The sequence below is a fragment of the Mus caroli genome, unplaced genomic scaffold, assembly GCF_978045245.1.
Source record: "Mus caroli unplaced genomic scaffold, Mus_caroli_1 scaffold_6, whole genome shotgun sequence".
Taxonomy (NCBI): Eukaryota; Metazoa; Chordata; class Mammalia; order Rodentia; family Muridae; genus Mus; species Mus caroli.
In genome coordinates, this window is record NW_028227261.1 from 38,376,981 (window position 1) to 38,396,733 (window position 19,753).

The following is a 19,753-nucleotide window of genomic DNA, read 5'->3' on the forward strand; positions in this document are numbered from 1 at the left end:
CCAGGAGGAGGAGGCCTGGCTCCCATGAAGAGATCATATACCTACACACACACACACACACACACACACACACACACACACACACGCACACTGAAATGAAGCAGACACAGCCAAAGAGCTGAGACCCAGCACTCCTCATTCTGAGCGAGCCAGACAGAAACGCCGAAGGCTGTGCCTTTTGACTTTTACTCTGTCCTGAGTCATATGGGGAGTCTGGTAAGCATGCTTGTGTGAGTAGGTCTGGGAAGGGCTTGGGATCCTGCATTCAGTCTCTCTGCCACTGCTGTCTATGGAGCACACACCAAGGTTGCTGAAAATGTCCTGTGATGGACAGAGCATTCCTATCCAGGAACGTGTATCTGTTTATATCCAGAGCCCCAGAACCTGGTAAGCTGGAGAGAGCCACCATCAGGCACATCTGTGAGTGGGACAAGTGCTTCATGACAGGTCACTCCAGGAGCGTGGCATGACTGCTGAGCACTTGCGTTCTGAGGCTTGATCTCCTGAGCCTGTCGTTTTTTCTGGGCACGTGACCTTGAGCAACCTTTAAACCTCATCTTCCCAATAGAAATAAGACTACTGGACAGGCGTTTAGTCAATACATGTAGCGTGGTTAACACTGTTCTGACAGCCATATGCTCTTCCTCAGTAGTCCACACACCCACAGGGTGTCTCCATTTGATTCACAGGCGAATATATACCTCTGTGTCCCTGCCAACAGAAGGCTCATGGCTTCTCTTTCGAATTCCTCTCACCCTCCTGCCCATTCCCCCTCCTCTGGCCCCTGGCCCCAGTGTGGTCTGGATGGGCCCCAGAGGGGCAGAGACAGGGACAGGACGTGGGGCTGTATCTGACAGGAACCTGAGGGGCTGGCCCCCGGGGGGGATTGGGGCCCAGCTTCCTGAAGGGAGGATGGGCTAAGGCAGGCACACAGTGCCGGAGAAGATGCCCTCTTGGGCCCTCTTCATGGTCACCTCCTGCCTCCTCTTGGCCCTTCCAAACCAGGCACAAGTCACCAGCCAAGGTGAGGTGGATAGAGGGTGGATATTACCTATTCACAGGCAAAGGGAGCCCTGGGAGGGGATATAGGGTAAGAGACTCTCACTGGTTCCCTTCTTTTACCCAACAACATGACTGGAATGATCGAGAGCCCAACTCACCATCTCTGTTCTCAGATGTCTTCTTGCTGGCCTTGGGCACAGAGCCCCTGAACTGCTTCTCCCAAACATTTGAGGACCTCACCTGCTTCTGGGATGAGGAAGAGGCAGCACCCAGTGGGACATACCAGCTGCTGTATGCCTACCGAGGGTAGGTTCTGGGCTGTACCCCAATCCTCATTTATCTGTTCTTATATTTAGCTGAGTCACATTCTTAGCTTTCCTGTCTTTGGCCCTATCAGAGGATTCCTGTAAATGCATGCCCAATACATAGCCACCCTATAAATGGTCCCCCTCAAGCCCCTACCTCCAGCAGTGAGAAGAAAACAGCAATGATGGAGACAGAAATTGGGCATGGGTTCAGCCTGGGTTCTCAGGGCTGAACATGATGACTGTACCAACAGAGAGAAGCCCCGTGCATGCCCCCTGTATTCCCAGAGTGTGCCCACCTTTGGAACCCGATATGTATGCCAGTTTCCAGCCCAGGATGAAGTGCGCCTCTTCTTTCCCCTGCACCTCTGGGTGAAGAATGTGTCCCTCAACCAGACTTTGATCCAGCGGGTGCTGTTTGTGGATAGTGTGGGTAAGGGCATCTCTGCCACACTGCCTCTCTACCTGCTCAAGCTCCCAGAATCAGGCTTACCTGTAGTCTTTCAGGACAATGTGGGAACCCTTCTCTCTCAGGTTCCCAGAGGCACCTCAGAACCCAGCTTATCATTCCTCCTAGCCTTGGCATCCGGGACTAGACTTTTCCCCTAAATCATTTCACATCAAGGACAATTTGCTCCTCTCATTAACATATACATGTATTTACCCACCCAACTATCAGGTCGTTGACGTGTGCTGGGCGACAAGGAGACTGAGATGAAAAGAATGTGTGTTTAAGAAACCATTAAGAAACCAGCTGGAGAGATGGCTCAGCGGTTAAGAGCACTGACTGCTCTTCTGAAGGTCCTGAGTTCAAATCCCAGCATCCACATGGTGGCTCACAACCATCTGTAATGAGATCTGACACCCTCTTCTGGTGCATCTAAAGAGAGATGTACTTAAATAAATCAAAAAAAAAAAAAAAAAGAGAGAGAGAGAGAGAGAAAAGAGAAAGAAATGACTTTAGAAACTTCTCACACACACACTCACAAACATTACACATAGTGAGCTCATTATTATCAAGAGGATAGAAAGCAGGACAGGCAACCTCCTCCTCTTCCCTCCCTCCACGGAAATGAGAACGGCATCTTCGGGAGTTCAGAGTTGCTCTCTACGGCCTTCGGCACCTTCTCTGTAGCCCTTGGGTTGAACCATAGCTTGGCCCTTGGTGATTTGATGTGCCTTGTTTTGACCTCAGGCCTGCCAGCTCCCCCCAGGGTCATCAAGGCCAGGGGTGGGAGCCAACCAGGGGAACTTCAGATCCACTGGGAGGCCCCTGCTCCTGAAATCAGTGACTTCCTGAGGCATGAACTCCGCTATGGCCCCACGGATTCCAGCAACGCCACTGCCCCCTCCGTCATTCAGCTGCTCTCCACAGAAACCTGCTGCCCCACTTTGTGGATGCCGAACCCAGTCCCTGTTCTTGACCAGCCTCCGTGTGTTCATCCTACAACATCCCAGCATGGACCAGTGAGGACCTCCCCAGCTGCAGAAGTACCCTCCCCTTCTACTCTCCCCTAATACATCCCCTGGAAAAGAAAGGCCATACTTAGGGGACCCCAGACTGGGTTGGTTTGAAGAGTCAGTGTAGACTCTGACTAGCTTTCAGGAGCCCCATTTAGGGATCTCCCACTTAGGACTATTCACACCAAGGTAACTGAAGGCTTTCAGGCTTCCAAATTGGGACTTTGTAAGAACCCCTGAACACAACCTGAAACTCATCCACATGGGTCCTCGTCTATGTGCATACCTATCTGGCAAGGAGCTGAGTTTTGCACAGTGGTTCAAATGCTAGGTGTGTGGGCTATCCTAGCTGAGAAGCAGGCCTAGTTTCCCGTGCTGGGATTTTTCTCCCCAGGCTCCATCTCTGACAGTGAAGGGTGGAAGCTGTCTCGTCTCAGGCCTCCAGGCTGGCAAATCCTACTGGCTCCAGCTACGCAGCCAACCCGATGGGGTCTCCCTTCGTGGCTCCTGGGGACCATGGTCCTTCCCTGTGACTGTGGATCTTCCAGGAGATGCAGGTAGTAAAAGAATAAGAAAATTTTAAGGAAAGAAGGAAGGAAGGAAGGAAGGAAGGAAGGAAGGAAGGAAGAAAGAAAGAAAGAAAGAAAGAAAGAAAGAAAGAAAGAAAGAAAGAAAGGAGGAAGGAAGGAAGGAAGGAAGGAAGAAAGAAAGAAAGAAAGAAAGAAAGAAAGAAAGAAAGAAAGAAAGAAAGAAAGAAAGAAAGAAAGTAGAAAGAAAGAAAAGAAAAGAAAAAATGAGGGGCTGGTGAGATGGCTCAGCTGCTAAGTGCACTGGCTGCTCTTCCGGAGGTCATGAGTTCAATTCCCAGCAACCACATGGTGGTTCACAACCATTTATAGGGGGGAATCTGATGCCCTCTTCAAGCAGGCATATGTATATGCAGCACAGCACTCATACATTAAATAAATAAAATTTAAAAAAGAAAAAGAAAAAAGAGAAAAAAGGTCTCCATGGAGGCTTAGGTGGGATGCAGAATCCCTGGGAAGTGTGGTCATTTCTGATGACCTCAGACCTGTCATTGCGCAGGACAGCTATGTTCAGGAAGAGAACGGAGAATAGTTGGGGACATTCTGCTGTGGGGGGAGAGATGGTTTAGAGACTCCCCTGAGTAAGAACTCGTGGTCCTCTTCTTTGACCGCAGTGACAATTGGACTTCAGTGCTTTACCTTGGATCTGAAGATGGTCACCTGCCAGTGGCAGCAACAAGACCGCACTAGCGCCCAAGGCTTCTTCCGTCACAGAAGGACGAGGTGCTGCCCCACAGACAGGTAAGGCTGGAACAACGCTGACTATGTGAACTGCAGTGTGGCTGTGGTTCCTCTGTGCTTGCCTAGCCTGTCCTTTCCAGGCTCTAGCCTCTGGTCTCTCATGCTCCACTATTTCCACTGCCTCGGCCTCTTCGTTTCTGTTGGGGATGGCTTGGCTTCATCGGACTTAATCTGGACCTTTGGGAAAGTCTGGCAGGCATGTCCATGTAGAGCCCCAAGGCTACATGTGGCCAACAACAATGACTGTGCCCCAACACAAAATTGGAAACTTAAAACCTGCTGTTTTAAAACCCAACTGTGGAGCACACCTTTAATCCCAGCACTTGGGAGGCAGAGGCAGGCGGATTTCTGAGTTCAAGGCCAGCCTGGTCTACAAAGTGAGTTCCAGGACAGCCAGAGCTATACAGAGAAACCCTGTCTCAAAAAACCAAACCAAACAAACAAACAAACAAACAAACAAAACCCCACAAAACAAAACAAAAGCCCAACTGTGTGGCCAGGTGGTGGTGGTACACACCTTTAGTTCCAGCACTCGGGTGGCGGTGGCAGGTGGATCTCTGCAAGTTCAAGGCAAGCCTGGTTCCACAGAATGAGTTCCACAACAGCCAGGGCTGTTACATCAAGAAACCCTGTCCGGAAAAACAAAGACAAAAACAAGCCCCAAAACATGTACTTGCTTTGTGCAGGCATCAGTGGCGCATGTGTGCCACAGGGGTCAGAGGACAACTTGAGCAGGTTGGTTCTCCTTCCACCATGTGGGGGTTCTGGGGATCGAACTTCGTTTGCTTAAGCTTGGCAGCAAGTACCCTTTTTAGCCGAGCCATCTGCTGGCATGTTTATACATGCTTGTTGTGCTATGTGCGTCTCTGTTTTAAACACTAATCTTAGACTCAGTTTTAACCTTTACACCTCATGTGATTATTTCATTAGAAACCTTGAGTACAGCAGTACATGTCTATAGTCCCAGGACTAGGGAAGTAGAGGCAGAAGGAACAGAGGTCAACCCTAGCTACAGGGAAAGCGCACTGCTTGCCATGCAAGCCTAAGGATCAAATCCTTAGAATTCACACAAAGCTGGGCACAGTCAAAGGCATCTGTGATCCCAGTATTACAGCAGCAGGAGAGGATGGAGAGAAGGAAGCATCCTTGGACATTCAAGGGCTTCCAGGCTGTCACACTTAGAGAAAAAGGCCAGGAGATCCTGTCTCAAACAAGGTGGAAGTGAAGGACTAACACCTGAGGATGTCCTCTGACCTCTGTGAGCACTCACACACGTATAGATGTGCACACACACGTGCACACACATATACAAGGACACATATGGAAAAGAGAGCCTAAGTGGTGCCCGGGGGGTGGTGGTGACACCTTTAATCCTCATTCGAGAGGCAGAAGTAGATGAATCTCTGTGAGTTCCAGGCCAAACTGGTTTACAAATCAAGTTCCAGGATCACCGGGGCTGTTACAGTGAGAAACCCTGTCTCAAAAAAAAGGAAAAAAAAACTAAAACGAAACAAAACAAAAAAAAATAAGTCACTCTTAGGAGCTTTGTTATATTCTTCAGATTTTTCAATGTATTTACATATTTGCAAACAATATTTGTTTTTGTAAGGGTTTTACTGCTGTGAACAGACACCATGACCAAGTCAAGTCTTATAAGGACAACATTTAAATGGGGCTGGCTTATAGGTGCAGAGGTTTAGTCCATTATCATCAAGGCTGAAGCATGGCAGCATCCAGGCAGGCATGGTGCAGGAGGAGCTGAGAGTTCTATATCTTTGTCTTAAGGCTGTTAGCAGATACTGATTTTCAGGCAGCTAGGATGAGGGTCTTAAAGCTCACACCCACAGTGACACACCTACTCCAACAGGGCTGCACCTTCTAATAGTGCCACTCCCTGGGCTGAGCATACACAAACCATCACAATAGTTAATCTTTAAATATAAGTTATACAACACTATATCTGTATGTGCACATAATTTATTTGTTTATCTATGTAACTAACTCATTTTGAGACAGGGTCTCACTGTATAGCTCTGGCTGGCCTAGAACTTGCTACATAGAGTAGGCTAGCTTTGAACTCACAGAAATCCACCTGCCTCTGCCTCTGGAGTGCTGGAATTAACTCTGTCCAGCTTTGTTCTTGCTTTTTTTTCTGTGATGCTGAGGACAGAATCACAGCCTGGGTGAATGCTGTACCGCCAAGTATTCCCCACGAACCCTAAGCGGTTTGCTAACTTACCTTTTTGCTTAAACATTTTTTTGGAACTCAGTCCAAAAAAGAAGCCGTTCATTCTTTTGAATGTCTGAGCAGATTTTCATAATATGGAGGTCTGACTCTTGCATGGATTTAAGATGACAAAATCAGCTGGGCAGTGGTGGCTCACACCTTTAATCCCAGCACTTGGGAGGCAGAGGCAGGCGGATTTCTGATTGGGAGGCAGAGGCAGGCAGATTTCTGATTGGGAGGCAGAGGCAGGCAGATTTCTGAGTTTGAGGCTACAGAGTGAGTTCCAGGACAGCCAGGGCTACACAGAGAAACCTTGTCTCAGAAAACAGGAAAAAAAAATGACAAAATCAAATAGATCAGTTCTTTTTTTGTTTGTTTTGTTTTGTTTCCTTCCTTCCTTTCTGTCTTCCTTCCTTCCTTTCTGTCTTCCTTCCTTCCTTTCTTCTTCTTCTTCTTCTTCTTCTTCTTCTTCTTCTTCTTCTTCTTCTTCTTCTTCGTCTTCGTCTTCGTCTTCGTCTTCTTCTCCTTCTCCTTCTCCTTCTCCTTCTCCTTCTCCTTCTCCTTCTCCTTCTCCTTCTCTTTCTCCTTCTTCTTCTTTTTGAGACAGGGTTTCTCTGCGTAACAGAGTCCTGGCTGTCCTGGACTTGCTTTGTAGCTGGCTTCAAACTCACAGAGCTCCACCTGTCTCTGCCTCCAGAGTGCTGAGATTAAAGGTGTGGACCATCACCCACCATGTCCGGCTAAATCAGTTCTTTTATCCAGTTTTTCTCTTGCTCTATTTTACCATGAACGCAGCTCCCACACACACGTTGCCCCGTCTTCACTCCTTTCTATACCTTACAGGTATAGGAATCCTCAGAATAACCAGAAACGCTCCTGCTTTTCTGCCCCTTCAGTATCTCTTGCTGGGTGTGGCACACACCTGTGAGCCCAGTGCATGGGAGGCAGAGGCAGGCAGTTCAGAGGCAGCCAGATCTACACAGTGAGTTCCAAGCCAACTAGGGTACAGAGTGAAGAGTGTGTCTTCCCTGCAGCACCGCTTCCATTCCGTCTCCACCGTAGTCTCACTTTTATTACTTTGCACGTGGAAAATCCTGACAGTGTCCTAATGGCTTTCTCTGCTTCGCCCCTCCCCTCCCCCCCAAATCCTCTCTATATAGACAGCAATTAGAGGAGTCTTCTGTAGTACAATGTAATTATGACCCTTCCCTGTTTAAGATACTTGTAAGTTTTCCTAATTTATGAGATTACGTTCAAGCTCCTGCTTTAATCCTCATAGTTAAGAGACTGAGGCAGGAGGATCACCTCCAGCTCATGGCATGCCAGGGCTAGGTAGTGTGGGACCCTCTTACCTTCTCTCTTGCACAAAGGTCAGGCTTCTTAAGGAGGCTGTCTGTGACAGTCTGCAGTCCAGTTTACCATTTCCTAGCAGACCCTCGATCCTAAAACCATGTTCCATTCTGAGCCCTTTAGAATTTTCTCCCAAGCACAATACTCCCTTTTCATCTGCACAGCCTGTGCCTGGAACGGCCAATTGTCCCCCACCTAACTTACTTCGAGCTTGAGCCTCCGTCTATAGCACAGTCTCTAACACTGCCTCTCTCAACCAAGAGGCACTCTGTGACCCTCCCTCCTGGGTAGATACTCTGCTGAGATCATCCCAGTCAGTCGGTGTACAACACAGATAAACATGGCTGTTTGGTTTTGTGACTAGCAGGCCCCTTCGAGATGATATTTTCATCTATGTCCTCTCCAGGCCTGGCACAGTGCTTGGCACATGAGTCTGTGCGGTTTGTTGAATAAGTGGGTGGATGTGTAAGCACAAGAAGGATCATTTTAGGAATGACAAGTCACTGGGGCATTCAAGAGGAGGCATTTGGAAACCAGCCTGAGCCACATGAGACCCAGCCTCAAAAGGGGGGAGTGGGGCGTGATCCTGGAACACACCTTTAATCCCAACCATCAGAGGCAAGTGCATCTCAGATTCAAGGCCAGTCTGATGTACATAGCAAGTTCTAGGCAACCCAGAGCTATACTGTGAGACCCAGTCTTTTAAGGGTGTGGGGGAGGAGCAACATGGTCACAGCTTAAAATTTACTTTAACCCAGGCAATAACAGTGCTTTCCACTTTCCGTGGCAATGGAAAAGATCAAAATTGTGATATATTCTAGCTATTACCAGGTCAGTGTTCTTGGAAGCAATCACTGTAAGATGGCTGCAGAATGAGAAGAAACTTAAAAATATAAAGATGTTTGCATCTAGAAAGGTAAAAAATCTCTTTCATCTTGGAAAGAGTTTGCAGGTAGGTGTTACACCACTTCAGAGGAAGGGAACTAGAGCAGAGATAAACCATACCATTGGCCCCAGGTATGTACTGGTAGGCTGAGGTCAGAACTCTACAGCAGCCAGGCGTGGTGGCACACGCCTTTAATCCCAGCACTTGGGAGGCAGAGGCAGGTGGATTTCTGCATTCGAGGCCAGCCTGGTCTACAGAGTGAGTTCCAGGACAGCCAGGGCTATACAGAGAAACCCTGTCTCATGAAAAAAAAAAAAAAAAAAAAAAAAGCAAAGAAAGAAAAAGAAAAAAGAACTCTACAGACTTCGTTCTTTTAGTTCTATGACATCACCACCACCATCATTATCATCTAGTACACAAAGTAACGGGTTTCACCTACTAATTCAATACTGAATTATTTCCTCATAGCATGCGTGGACCTCATTCAGGCAAAGAAAGTCCTAGAGGCCCAAGGCACATAGGGAGGACTTCAGTCATGATCCATGTAGGACAGTGTCTGAGGTGAGCCTGATTCAGTGAGTCTCTCTGGGTGATTCTTAGGGACCCCACCTGGGAGAAATGTGAAGAGGAGGAACTGCGTCCAGGATCACAGCCCACTCTCGTCTCCCGCTGCCACTTCAAGTCACGAAATGACAGTGTTATTCACATCCTTGTAGAGGTGACCACAGCGCAAGGTGCCGTTCACAGCTACCTGGGCTCCCCTTTTTGGATCCACCAGGCTGGTAAGAACCTTCCTTCCATATTCCCACATAATTGCCAACGTCACCAAATCTAACTGGTAGGCTGAGACTTGAACTCTGTTCATGAATCATCATCATCATCATCATCACCTCTGACATTTCTGACCCATGGCCCTGGTGGCATGGTGCCTAATTCACTGTGGTGCATAACACAGTCCCTGTTGAAATCCCCTGCAGTGCTCCTTCCCACCCCGAGCCTGCACTGGAGGGAGGTCTCAAGTGGAAGGCTGGAGTTGGAGTGGCAGCACCAGTCATCTTGGGCAGCTCAAGAGACCTGCTACCAGCTCCGGTACACGGGAGAAGGCCGTGAGGATTGGAAGGTACTGTAAGGGAGCAGGTGTTCATGGGAAACTGCACACGGCATTCCCAGGTCAACACTGTCTCTGCTTCAACATCTGGGCGTGTACATCTATGCTTGTACATCCATTGTGTCAGCTGGGGCATGTGGCACCACTGACTGCTCTCCCTAAACTGTCCTCTCCCCTGGAGCTCAGTGGCATGGCACTCACCTGGCACACAAGAGTCTCCCCCCCCCCCTCCTCCATTCCATCCTGGAAGCATTAAATCAAGGTTTCCTTCCCTTTGCCTAGCGGATGGTGGCCTCCCCACCCCCTTCCCACCTCTTAGACTGAGTTAGCTCCCCTTTCCCTGTCTCTTCCTTCTCTACTCTTTCATGGGGTGTTGTTCTTGCCAGCACCCCATCCAAAAACCATCTCTCCTAGATAAACGTCTGCTCTGCCTAGGTAAGTGGTTCAACCCTGTGGTCTTAATGACTTAAACTATACACTAACAGCCCCAATTTTACCTTTCCACAAGGAAAGGGCTTTAAGAACCACATGCAAATTACCTAAAATTTGAAGTCTCCTCATTGGTGAAATGGGGAGAAAGTTATCGGTCTTGGAGTTAGATAAAAATTAAATATAATTTTTCTTTCTTTCTTTCTTTCTTTCTTTCTTTCTTTCTTTCTTTCTTTCTTTCTTTCTTTCTTTCTTTCTTTTAGCTGGGGAGATGGCTCAGTAGTTAAGAGTACTTGTTGCTTTTGCAGAGTACCCAGGCTCAGTTCCCAGCACCCACATGACAGCTTATAACCATCCATAACTCCAGGTTCAGGGATCTGAGGGCACCAGACACACGCCTGATTCATATACATATATGCAGACAAAACATATACATGGTAAATAAATCTAAAAACATTTCGTATATCAATTCCTAGCATACTTCCTGGCGTATAGAGATACTAATTACACAATTAAACAATGTTTTTATTCTCCGTTAACACACACACAAACACACACATCTTCCTGCCAGACAACCCAAGCAAACAGCTTCATTCCTAGACAGACCAGATACAATTATCTGAAATAAATTAATTTTCCTCCTGAGTTGTACTTTTTTACTATATATAGTTCATAAATATAGCATTAAATTTCCCTGTGTATACCATTCATGTAGCCAAATTGTCAATCACCCAGATGTATATATAACATATATAATCTCCCTTCACTCCTTCTGTCTATACACTGCATAGTAACCAAAGATGACGGCTGTCTTACCATTGCCATCAATCTGACTGACTGGAGTTAAACTTTATAAAGTAGACCCATTAGTATTCTCTTGGAGCTGACTTCTCAGCTCTGTCAGCGGCACCACAGCCACCTCTTACCCAATACCCAAGCCTAGAAACATTCTTGCTACCTTCTTTCCTTGTTCCTGCTATTTACCAATGGGTAATTTGCATAATGTGTTAACACTCCTCATTCCAAGTCTTCCCTTTGACCTTCTGTTCTCTTAGCGCACTAAAGCAGTATTGTTTCCTTGTGCTCCCTCTGTGCCTTGCACTAATTGTGATTTTTCTGCTTCCCTCTTTAGATGAAACGATGTATTTCACTTGTCTAGGACCTAGCTCAGTGTTTGGCATATCCTAAGCAACTGGAGTGTTTGCTAAGCGTATAATAGTATCCCTGCTCGCACAAAATAACGTCTGTGGTCCTGGTACCTAGCACAAATCTGGTGTCCTCTGCAGTATAGTACTTATGGCACGGTCTGTGTGTCTTTTAGAGTGTCCAAGGCCGGATTAGTGGGGATGGTTTGCGCTTGTAGCTGTATCCTCACATCTTGTGGAGGAATGCATAGCTATGTGAGCGAGCGACTGGCTGTGTGTATTCCTCGTGTGATCTTGATCTCAGGCAGAGCTTTCGATCATGCCAGCTCCAAGCCTGGGCTCAGACCCACTCCACGTTGCTCCTCTCAGGTGCTGGAGCCATCTCTCGGAGCCCGGGGAGGGACCCTAGAGCTGCGTCCCCGAGCTCGCTACAGCTTGCAGCTGCGTGCCAGGCTCAACGGCCCCACCTACCAAGGTCCCTGGAGCGCCTGGTCTCCTCCAGCTAGGGTGTCCACGGGCTCCGAGACTGGTGAGGATGGGCAGGGCTGAAGCTGGTCTACACTGCGTGGGGACCTGGTTACACTATAGGTGGGGCTCTGGGCAAGCCTCAGAACTCAGCGCAGCCCAGTGCAGTGTTGAGTTTACCGGATGCTGAGGGTGGAGCCAGGGCTAGAGCCAGCACGCCCCAGGGTGGAGCTGAGGGTCAGCCGTGGTCAGATGCTTTTTGTTTCCTAGCTTGGATCACCTTGGTGACTGCTTTGCTCCTGGTGCTGAGCCTCAGTGCCCTTCTGGGCCTACTGCTGCTAAAGTGGCAATTTCCTGCGCACTACAGGTACCGCCCTTCGAAAAGGATGGTGGGGTGTGGTCCGTGAGGACAGTGGCCTCTGAACAAGTATTCTAGGGTCACTTGCTGACACCGCTCTCTGGACCACAGAACATCCACACCTACCTCTTCAGCTGCTTCCTGCTCGCCTCTGGGAGTGGAGTTCTTCCACTGTAACCTGCCCACTCCTTGGACGCCTCCAATAGCCCCATCTCCTGGCTGCTCACTTAGTGACAGGGCTACTGTCCAACTTTGGCCCAAATCAGAGTTCTTGTGTCTCTCCATCCGCACACCATCCAGTTGGCTTTGAAACCTGGTCATTCCGACTCAGGCAAGCCGATCAAACAATGCTTTCTTTCTCTGGCCCCACACACTACCTGACTTTGAAACAGTGCCCCTTCTCTCTCTTCCTGGCGAGCTTCTCCAAACGCACATAATTCTATGGCGACTTGCCTACCTTCCCAGGATAGAACAAAATCTCAGCCTTGCCGAAGCCCTGAGTTACTCCAGTTGGGTTGTTTTTCTGCTCAGTGCCTTTGCACATAACGACCCTCCTGTGTGGAATATCCTCTTTGGCTGACTACACATTCATCTTTAAATAACTTTCTTCACTAAACTTAGCCTTTCCTGGCCTCCTCTCATTGGCTGCTCCTTTGTGTCCGAGTGGTGTTTTCCTGCACTAATCTATTTGGTGCAGGGTGCTGTACCTAGGGCTCCCACGTGCTAAGCACGCGCTTCACACACACACACACACACACACACCCGTCCTACGCTCCCAGCTCAGCTTTTCTCCCTTCGCCTGTCCTCCCCATCAGACCTTACTCTGCCATTTTTAAACCCTCAGCACAGTGTCTGCCAAGTAGAAGTCCCTTAAATAAGTTCCCTAATGAATGACTCACTTATGTGAGGGCTGAGGAGACATTATAAACCTGAGGAGAGAATCCATACCATCACAGTCCTTCACTTGGCACTGTCTGCTGAGTCTTGAGCTCAGAAGTCAAAAGTATAGAAGAGCGTGTTTTGGTTAGAGGCTAGGCCAAGCGACAGGACCCCGCTCCTGGACTCCACTCCACACCTCACTTTGAACATGGTTTTTTGTTTTGGGTTTTTTAAAGACAGGATCTTACTTGTAGCCCAGGCTGGCCTGGAAGTCTTTGTATAGTCCTGAATGACTTCAAAGTCACTGTAATCCCCATGCCTCAGCTCCACCCCCTGCCCCACCCTGAGTCCTAGGATTACAGGTATGAGCCATCACACCTGACTTTCTTTAAACTTTTAATCTGCCTTTGTATAAGAGCAGTCTAGAATGGAGCCTTTATTCAAAGGTAGCCATTTATCTGAAACCCCCCCCCCACCTTCCCACCCCAAAATGTTGATGGAGAAGAAGGAAGTGATGTTGCAAACTGGGCTATTTTCTACAATCAGAAAGGTCTCGGAGGAGGCCAGTCTCCTTTGGCTGAAGTCCTTCAACTTGCCAATAAATCTGCTGCCCAAGAGTTGGAAGTCTCCCCAGTATGCCTTCATTTGCACTCTTCACAGACAACCCCCTGCAGTAGCATCCAGAGCTAGACACAGCACTGGTTTTCTTTTTCACTCATTCAGTTTCCCAAGCACCTACTGTGGGCTCAATGCTGGGGTAACAGGAGTGGGACAACCTACTGTGGGTTCAGTGCTAGGGTAACGACTGGAACAACAGACAAGCTTTCGAATGGAACCTATGTTCTCATGGACTAGGGTAAAAACAAACGAATGTAACAATGAAAGACTCCAGCGCATGGGATAGTTAGCGATGGGGAACGAAGACATACTGTCTTTGGCAGAGTGGTCAGGCCAACCCACCTTGACTATGCCCCTGTCTCTTCACACTTATTCCTCTGCCTTACTGCCTCCCCTCCTGGCCCACTTTAGGGCCCTCCTTATTGGTCCCAACTCAATCCCGAGTCATGTTCCTCTCTCTTCCTTCTCTGATAGGAGACTGAGGCATGCTTTGTGGCCCTCGCTTCCAGACCTACACCGGGTCCTAGGCCAGTACCTCAGAGACACTGCAGCCCTAAATCCTGTGAGTACACCCTAACCCTCCCCTCCTCCAATCACCCACCACCAATGACTCTTATCCCCACAGTGCAACTTGCTCATGGTCTTTGCCTCCATATTTACTATCCCTAAGTGTTACTCCCTAACCTAATTTGTATTAAGCAAACCCAGCCCACTCTATACCCTAAGAACTCTAGCTATTTTATTTTATTTTATTTTATTTTATTTTATTTTATGAGATAGGGTTTCTCTGTGTAGCCCTGGCTGTCCCTGGACTAGTTAAATAGACCAGGCTGGCCTGCTCTGCGTCCCAGGAGCCTGAGCCACTCCTGGTTAATCTAGTTCCTTCTGCTCGTCTCTCTCAGTCTAAGGCCATGGTTACCGATAGCTGTGAAGAAGTGGAACCCAGCCTCCTGGAAATCCTCCCTAAGTCCTCAGAAAGCACTCCTTTACCTCTGTGTCCCTCCCAGCCTCAGATGGACTACAGAGGACTGCAACCTTGCCTGCGGACCATGCCCCTGTCTGTGTGTCCACCCATGACTGAGACGGGGTCCTGCTGCACCACACACATTGCCAACCACTCCTACCTACCGCTAAGCTATTGGCAGCAGCCCTGAAGGCAGTCCCCATGCTACTGCAGACCTACAGCTTCCTGCACACTACCTTACCCATCCTCAACACCATCCATTCTGTTGCCACCCCACTCCCCCTCAGGCTTTATAACACTGATCACTCCAGACGGCTGCTCACAAATCCAGAGCTCTGTCTCTGCAGCTGCTTGGCTCCTCTGGCTCTTTATTTTTATTTTTTTCTATATTTTAGACAGTGTTTTATTATATAACTCTGATGGCCTATAACTTGCTATGTAGAAACGGCTGGCCTCGAACTCACAGAGATCTGCCTGCTGTGACTAAAGGTGCCATTCCCTGTAGCTCCAAACACTTGGGGGGCGGGGAAAGTCTCTGTTTCCCCATCTCCTTCAGACTTTAAAGAGTTCTTCAGTGAGTCCCCTAGCTTGCTGTTAAGGGAACTGTGCAAGCCTTCTAATTATGAGACCCAGTGGGGTCTTGCTGTCATCTATTTATTCGATCTCTCTTGGCATCCTCCTCCACCCTGGGTTCCACAGTATCACCTTCCTTCCTGGTTCTGTTCCTGCCTCTCTGAGCATACTAGCAGCAAAAGAGCCAACTCTGGAGCTAGAACCAGGTTCTGGTGCTGTCATTCACACCTGCTAGCTGTGCAAACTTAGGCAAATAGCCTTTGAGCCTTTCCCTCTCATCTACGAAGTGTGGGTAATAACAGAACCCCACAGAGCAGTGTGAACAATTGAGAGCACACTGGCTGGGACAGTCAATGCTTAAAATGCCCCAGTTAATGTCCTAAGTATTTCTTCTCTTCCTATTCTGGCCTTTGATGCATGATGACCATCAGAAAGTTCTTATCTCCAGCCCAGACTTCTATAGATCCCACAGTGTTTTGTGTGGGTTTTAACATTTGTTTCTTGCTCCTGGGTAGTGAGTTGAAAGGCAAGGGTTAGGATCTGTCCTTACCCCCAGCACCTTCAATACTATTTCATGTATGATAGGTGGCAGACCTCCAATAAATATCGTCTGAATGAAACCTTTCTGAATGATGTTGCCTTGACTCCGTGCCCGCTTCCTTGACCTTGCATGCCACACTTTGCAGTGGTAAATGAACTCAAACCACTCAGGTTACAGAGTTCTCTGAGCCATTCAAACTGTCAATCATGTTACCATGTTTGGGTCTCTGCTAGCTCCAAATATACCCACTTTGTTAGGGTCTTGGCAGAGATGGACAGCACGAACTGGGTAAGTTGACTAGCTTAATACAGGACAGGACACATTCCCAAAGGTGAGGGTGAGATTTTTGGAAAGCCATCAAGGAACAGCATTGTGCCACAGAGCTTGTAAGGAAGCTGGGACCAACCTTAGACGTGAAGCAGTAAGGACGACCCATCAGACCTAGAGGGAAGAACTACAAGACAAGTTCACTTTCAGCAGGAGGGCGAATTAGTTCTGAGTCTCTTGGAATAGAGATTCTTTTAATGGCAGAGGATGAATTATGAATATGCCGTATGCCATCTGTTTGCTACCCCAGACCCACGTCACCCTTCTCTCCCGTGATGGACAGGGTTGACTCACAGACTCTGTATCAGAGGGTTCCTGAGAGCTTTGTTTCTGTTTGCATTCCATGGGAGGATAGTGTTAAATTGTGTCCCCTGTCTCCAAAATGTCGACTTTGAAATCTTAAATTCAAGTACCTCAACTGTGATTTTTTTTTTTAAAGCAGGGTTATTACATTCAAAATTAGTTAAAATGAGTCACTGTGGTTGGTACTCTTAGGGGGAAAGGGAGGATTTTAGACCTTGATGGGGAAAGGAGAAAGAAAGCCAAGTGAAGATAGTCAGAAACCAAGAACCACCATCAAACCACCAGAGAAGCACGGACTGGATCCTCCCTCAGAGTCCTCCAAGACAACCACCCTCTACCATTTTTGGTCTGGCACTTGTAGCCTCAGCATTGCGAGCCAATGGGTATCTGTCCTCTAGGGCACCCATCTTTTGGTACTTGGTTATGGCTCAGAGGCTGGGCTCACAAGTGAGCTCCCAGACTCCACATCTGGCTTGCTTTCTGCATGCCCTTTGAAACAAACCCCATGGGCTCATTGTCCTTATCCTCTCCCCCAAAGTCTCCAGTGACTCCATGTTCAGGTGGCCAGATCCCTTGTCTCTGTTATAGCTTAATTGTCAGGTTCACTTCTCTTTCTTTTAGTGGCAAGGTCTCGACTCTACATCCACCTCTGGCAAGGTCTCGACTCTACATCCACCTCTGGCTGACTGCTGGGCTTCAGGCATGCACACTTTCCAGTGCACATGTCTCCTGTAGCTGCATTGTCTTAAAAGTTCTCTCAGTCCAGAAGTTGAAAACCACTTGACAGGAACTTCCACTGTTCCCACAGTTCCTGGCAGATAAAAGCCAAACTCCATAGCTTAACATTAGGCTCCCCTTTTCTGTCTTCTGAGGTCCAGGAACTCACTAAGGAACTGGAGAACATTAAATCTCTAGTTTTCCAAGGCAATTAGAAATGGAAGAAAGAATGCCGGGCGTGGTGGCGCACACCTTTAATCCCAGCACTCAGGAGGCTGAGGCAGGCAAATTTCTGAGTTTGAGGCCAGCCTGGTCTACACAGTGAATTCTAGGACAGCCAGGACTATACAGAGAAACCCTGTCTCAAAAACCTTAAAAAAAAAAAAGAAGAAGAAGAAAGAAAGAAAGAAAGAAAGAAAGAAAGAAAGAAAGAAAAGAAAAGAAAAGAAAAGAAAAGAAAAGAAAAGAAAAGAAAAGAAAAGAAAAGAAAAGAAAAAAGAAATGGAAGAAAGACAAGTGCTTCAGAGCTAGAAACTACAGTGAGTGTGGCTAACAGCTGAAGACCCTGCCGTCATTAGAGGTCATTTTAGGCTAAGGACTGAGCGTCTTCCAACTCCTTACTAGGCAGCATATTGCTGTGACTACAATGCTGTGCCTTTGTTAACATCTCTTACCTCATTCGGACCCAATTTCTTTCTTTCTGTTTGTTTTTTTGAAATGGGGTCCCTCTATTACATAGCCCTACCTGTCCTGGAACTCACGGAGAACCACCTGCCACTGCCTCCCAAGTGTTGGGATTACGTAAAATTAAGGCAGTTTGCTTATCTGCCTTAAGAGATCAGTAAATTTGCCAGATGTGGTGACACACACCTTTAATCCCAGCACTCCGAATGCAGACGCATTTGAGTTCGAGGTCAGCCTGGTTTACACAGTGAGTTACAGGACAGCCAGGGCTACACAAAACCTTGTCTCAAAAAAAAAAAAAAAAAAAGTTCAAGGTCATCCTAAGCTACGTGGAGTTCAAAACCAGCCTGGCTACATGAGAGTGTGTTTCCAAAATATGTGTGTAAACTGTTTTAATGCAATAGTTAGCAGATGGTCAATTAGTAACACCCATTATTATTTGTATTAATGTTGTTTTACCTTTGTGCATATTCACTAAAGCCCTGGACTAAATGGGAGTCACCTAGATCCTAGATCCTTCTTTTTTCTTTTTTTCTTTTTTGTTTGTTTGTTTGTTTGTTTGTTTGTTTGTTTGTTTTTCGAGACAGGGTTTCTCTGTATAGCCCTGGCTGTCCTGGAACTCACTTTGTAGACCAGGCTAGCCTCAAACTCAGAGATCAACCTGCCTCTGCCTCCCAAGTGCTGGGATTAAAGGTGTGTGCCACCACTGCCTGGCGCTTTTTTTTTTTTTTTTAATGTTTTTTATTGTCACCAGAAGGAAGAGGTGTGCTGTGGGTGCAGAGATCAAAGGGCAACTTTTTTTTTTTAAGTGTGTTTGTGTTTTGCCTACATCTATGTACCTCATGCACACCTGATGCTAGCAGAGGCCAGGGAAGGCACTGGATCCCCTGGGACTACAGTAATAGATGCTTGAGAACCTATATTGGGCGCTGGGAACTGAACCCTAGGTAATCTGGAAGAGCATCTAGTGATAACAGCTAAGCCATCATCTCTCTAACCTCCCTTCCGCTTTAAAATTATTTTTATTGGGGAGGAGGGGTGTGTTTGTGTGCCATCTGTATGCTGGTTCCATAAGGAGGGCATCGATGCCCTGGAGCTGGAGTTAGAGGTAGTTGTGCGCTGCCTGACAAACCAAATTCTGGTCCCGTGGATGAACAAGAAGTTCTAACTGAGGCATCTCTCCAGGCTCCAGACCTGGATTCTTACCAACCTCTTTTTATGACCTTGGGCTAATTTCTTGCACTGCACCTTGATTTTTCTATCAGCATAACCAGGTTCTTGGCCCGGCGTGGTGGCACACGCCTTATATTCCACCGCATCGCTGAGATCCAGGGCAGTTTTTTTCTACAAGGTGAATTCCAGACCAGCCCGGACTGCATAGTGAGACCCTTGTCTGAAACAAACAAAATGGGTGTCGCTCTGGCAGGTTATGTACTACGGAGGTAAGGAGATCTCTAGGTCTCTGAAGAATCCAAAGTCCCACGGGAGTCCCGCCACAGGATGAGATGTCCCCAAGAACAGCCTAACCTAATCTTCACGACGAAAGGCTGGAATTCTGATCATTGTTTTGACACCCCCCTTCCTCTCACTTTGTGTTTGCTGAACCCCACACTGGCCCGCATACTTCCTTCCTAGCAGGGTTTCTGGCGTCCTCCCCATTCAGACCGCCACCTCCCCACCGTCTCTAACCAACTGGGTCCTCCGGATTGACTCACTCTCTCTCTCTCTCTCTCTCTCTCTCTCTCTCTGTGTGTGTGTGTGTGTGTGTGACACCTAAGTACCACACACAGGCTTCGATGTGACCTTTCAATGATTCCCAGTGCTCTAACTGCCGGGTCCAACCCAGAGAGATGCCCAGCGGAGAGCGGATCCCGAGGACTAACTGTGCGGGACCCGCCCCCGCGCTCCGATTCGGGCTCCGATTCGGGCTCCGATTCGGGCTGGGACGAAGGCTCCCAGAGATGGGTTCGGGACTTCCTTCCAAATGCTTGGTCGTCGCACTCTCGTGAGACTTGCTCCCGGAAGACCCGGCCCTCTTCAGTGTAGCGACCAATCGGCAAGGGCGACGGTTAAGACAGTTGGG

General features: G+C 48.0%; 1 protein-coding gene across 3 annotated transcripts; it reads left to right on the forward strand.

Moving 5' to 3' along the window:
* Positions 1-945: 945 nt before the first annotated feature.
* On the forward strand, positions 946-14,715 carry Mpl (MPL proto-oncogene, thrombopoietin receptor). Of its 3 annotated transcripts, none has more exons than XM_021160625.2 (12): positions 946-1,024; positions 1,176-1,308; positions 1,562-1,740; positions 2,503-2,798; positions 3,163-3,325; positions 3,970-4,096; positions 9,160-9,341; positions 9,537-9,679; positions 11,611-11,770; positions 11,977-12,073; positions 14,036-14,123; positions 14,464-14,715. In XM_021160625.2, exons 1-12 carry the CDS (start codon positions 946-948, stop codon positions 14,713-14,715), a joined length of 1,899 nt encoding a protein of 632 aa, XP_021016284.1. The 3 variants fall into 3 exon arrangements, with proteins under 3 accessions (XP_021016284.1, XP_021016285.1, XP_021016286.1); XM_021160626.2 differs by having other exon boundaries at positions 2,503-2,774; XM_021160627.2 differs by having other exon boundaries at positions 2,683-2,798.
* Positions 14,716-19,753: the final 5,038 nt, after the last annotated feature.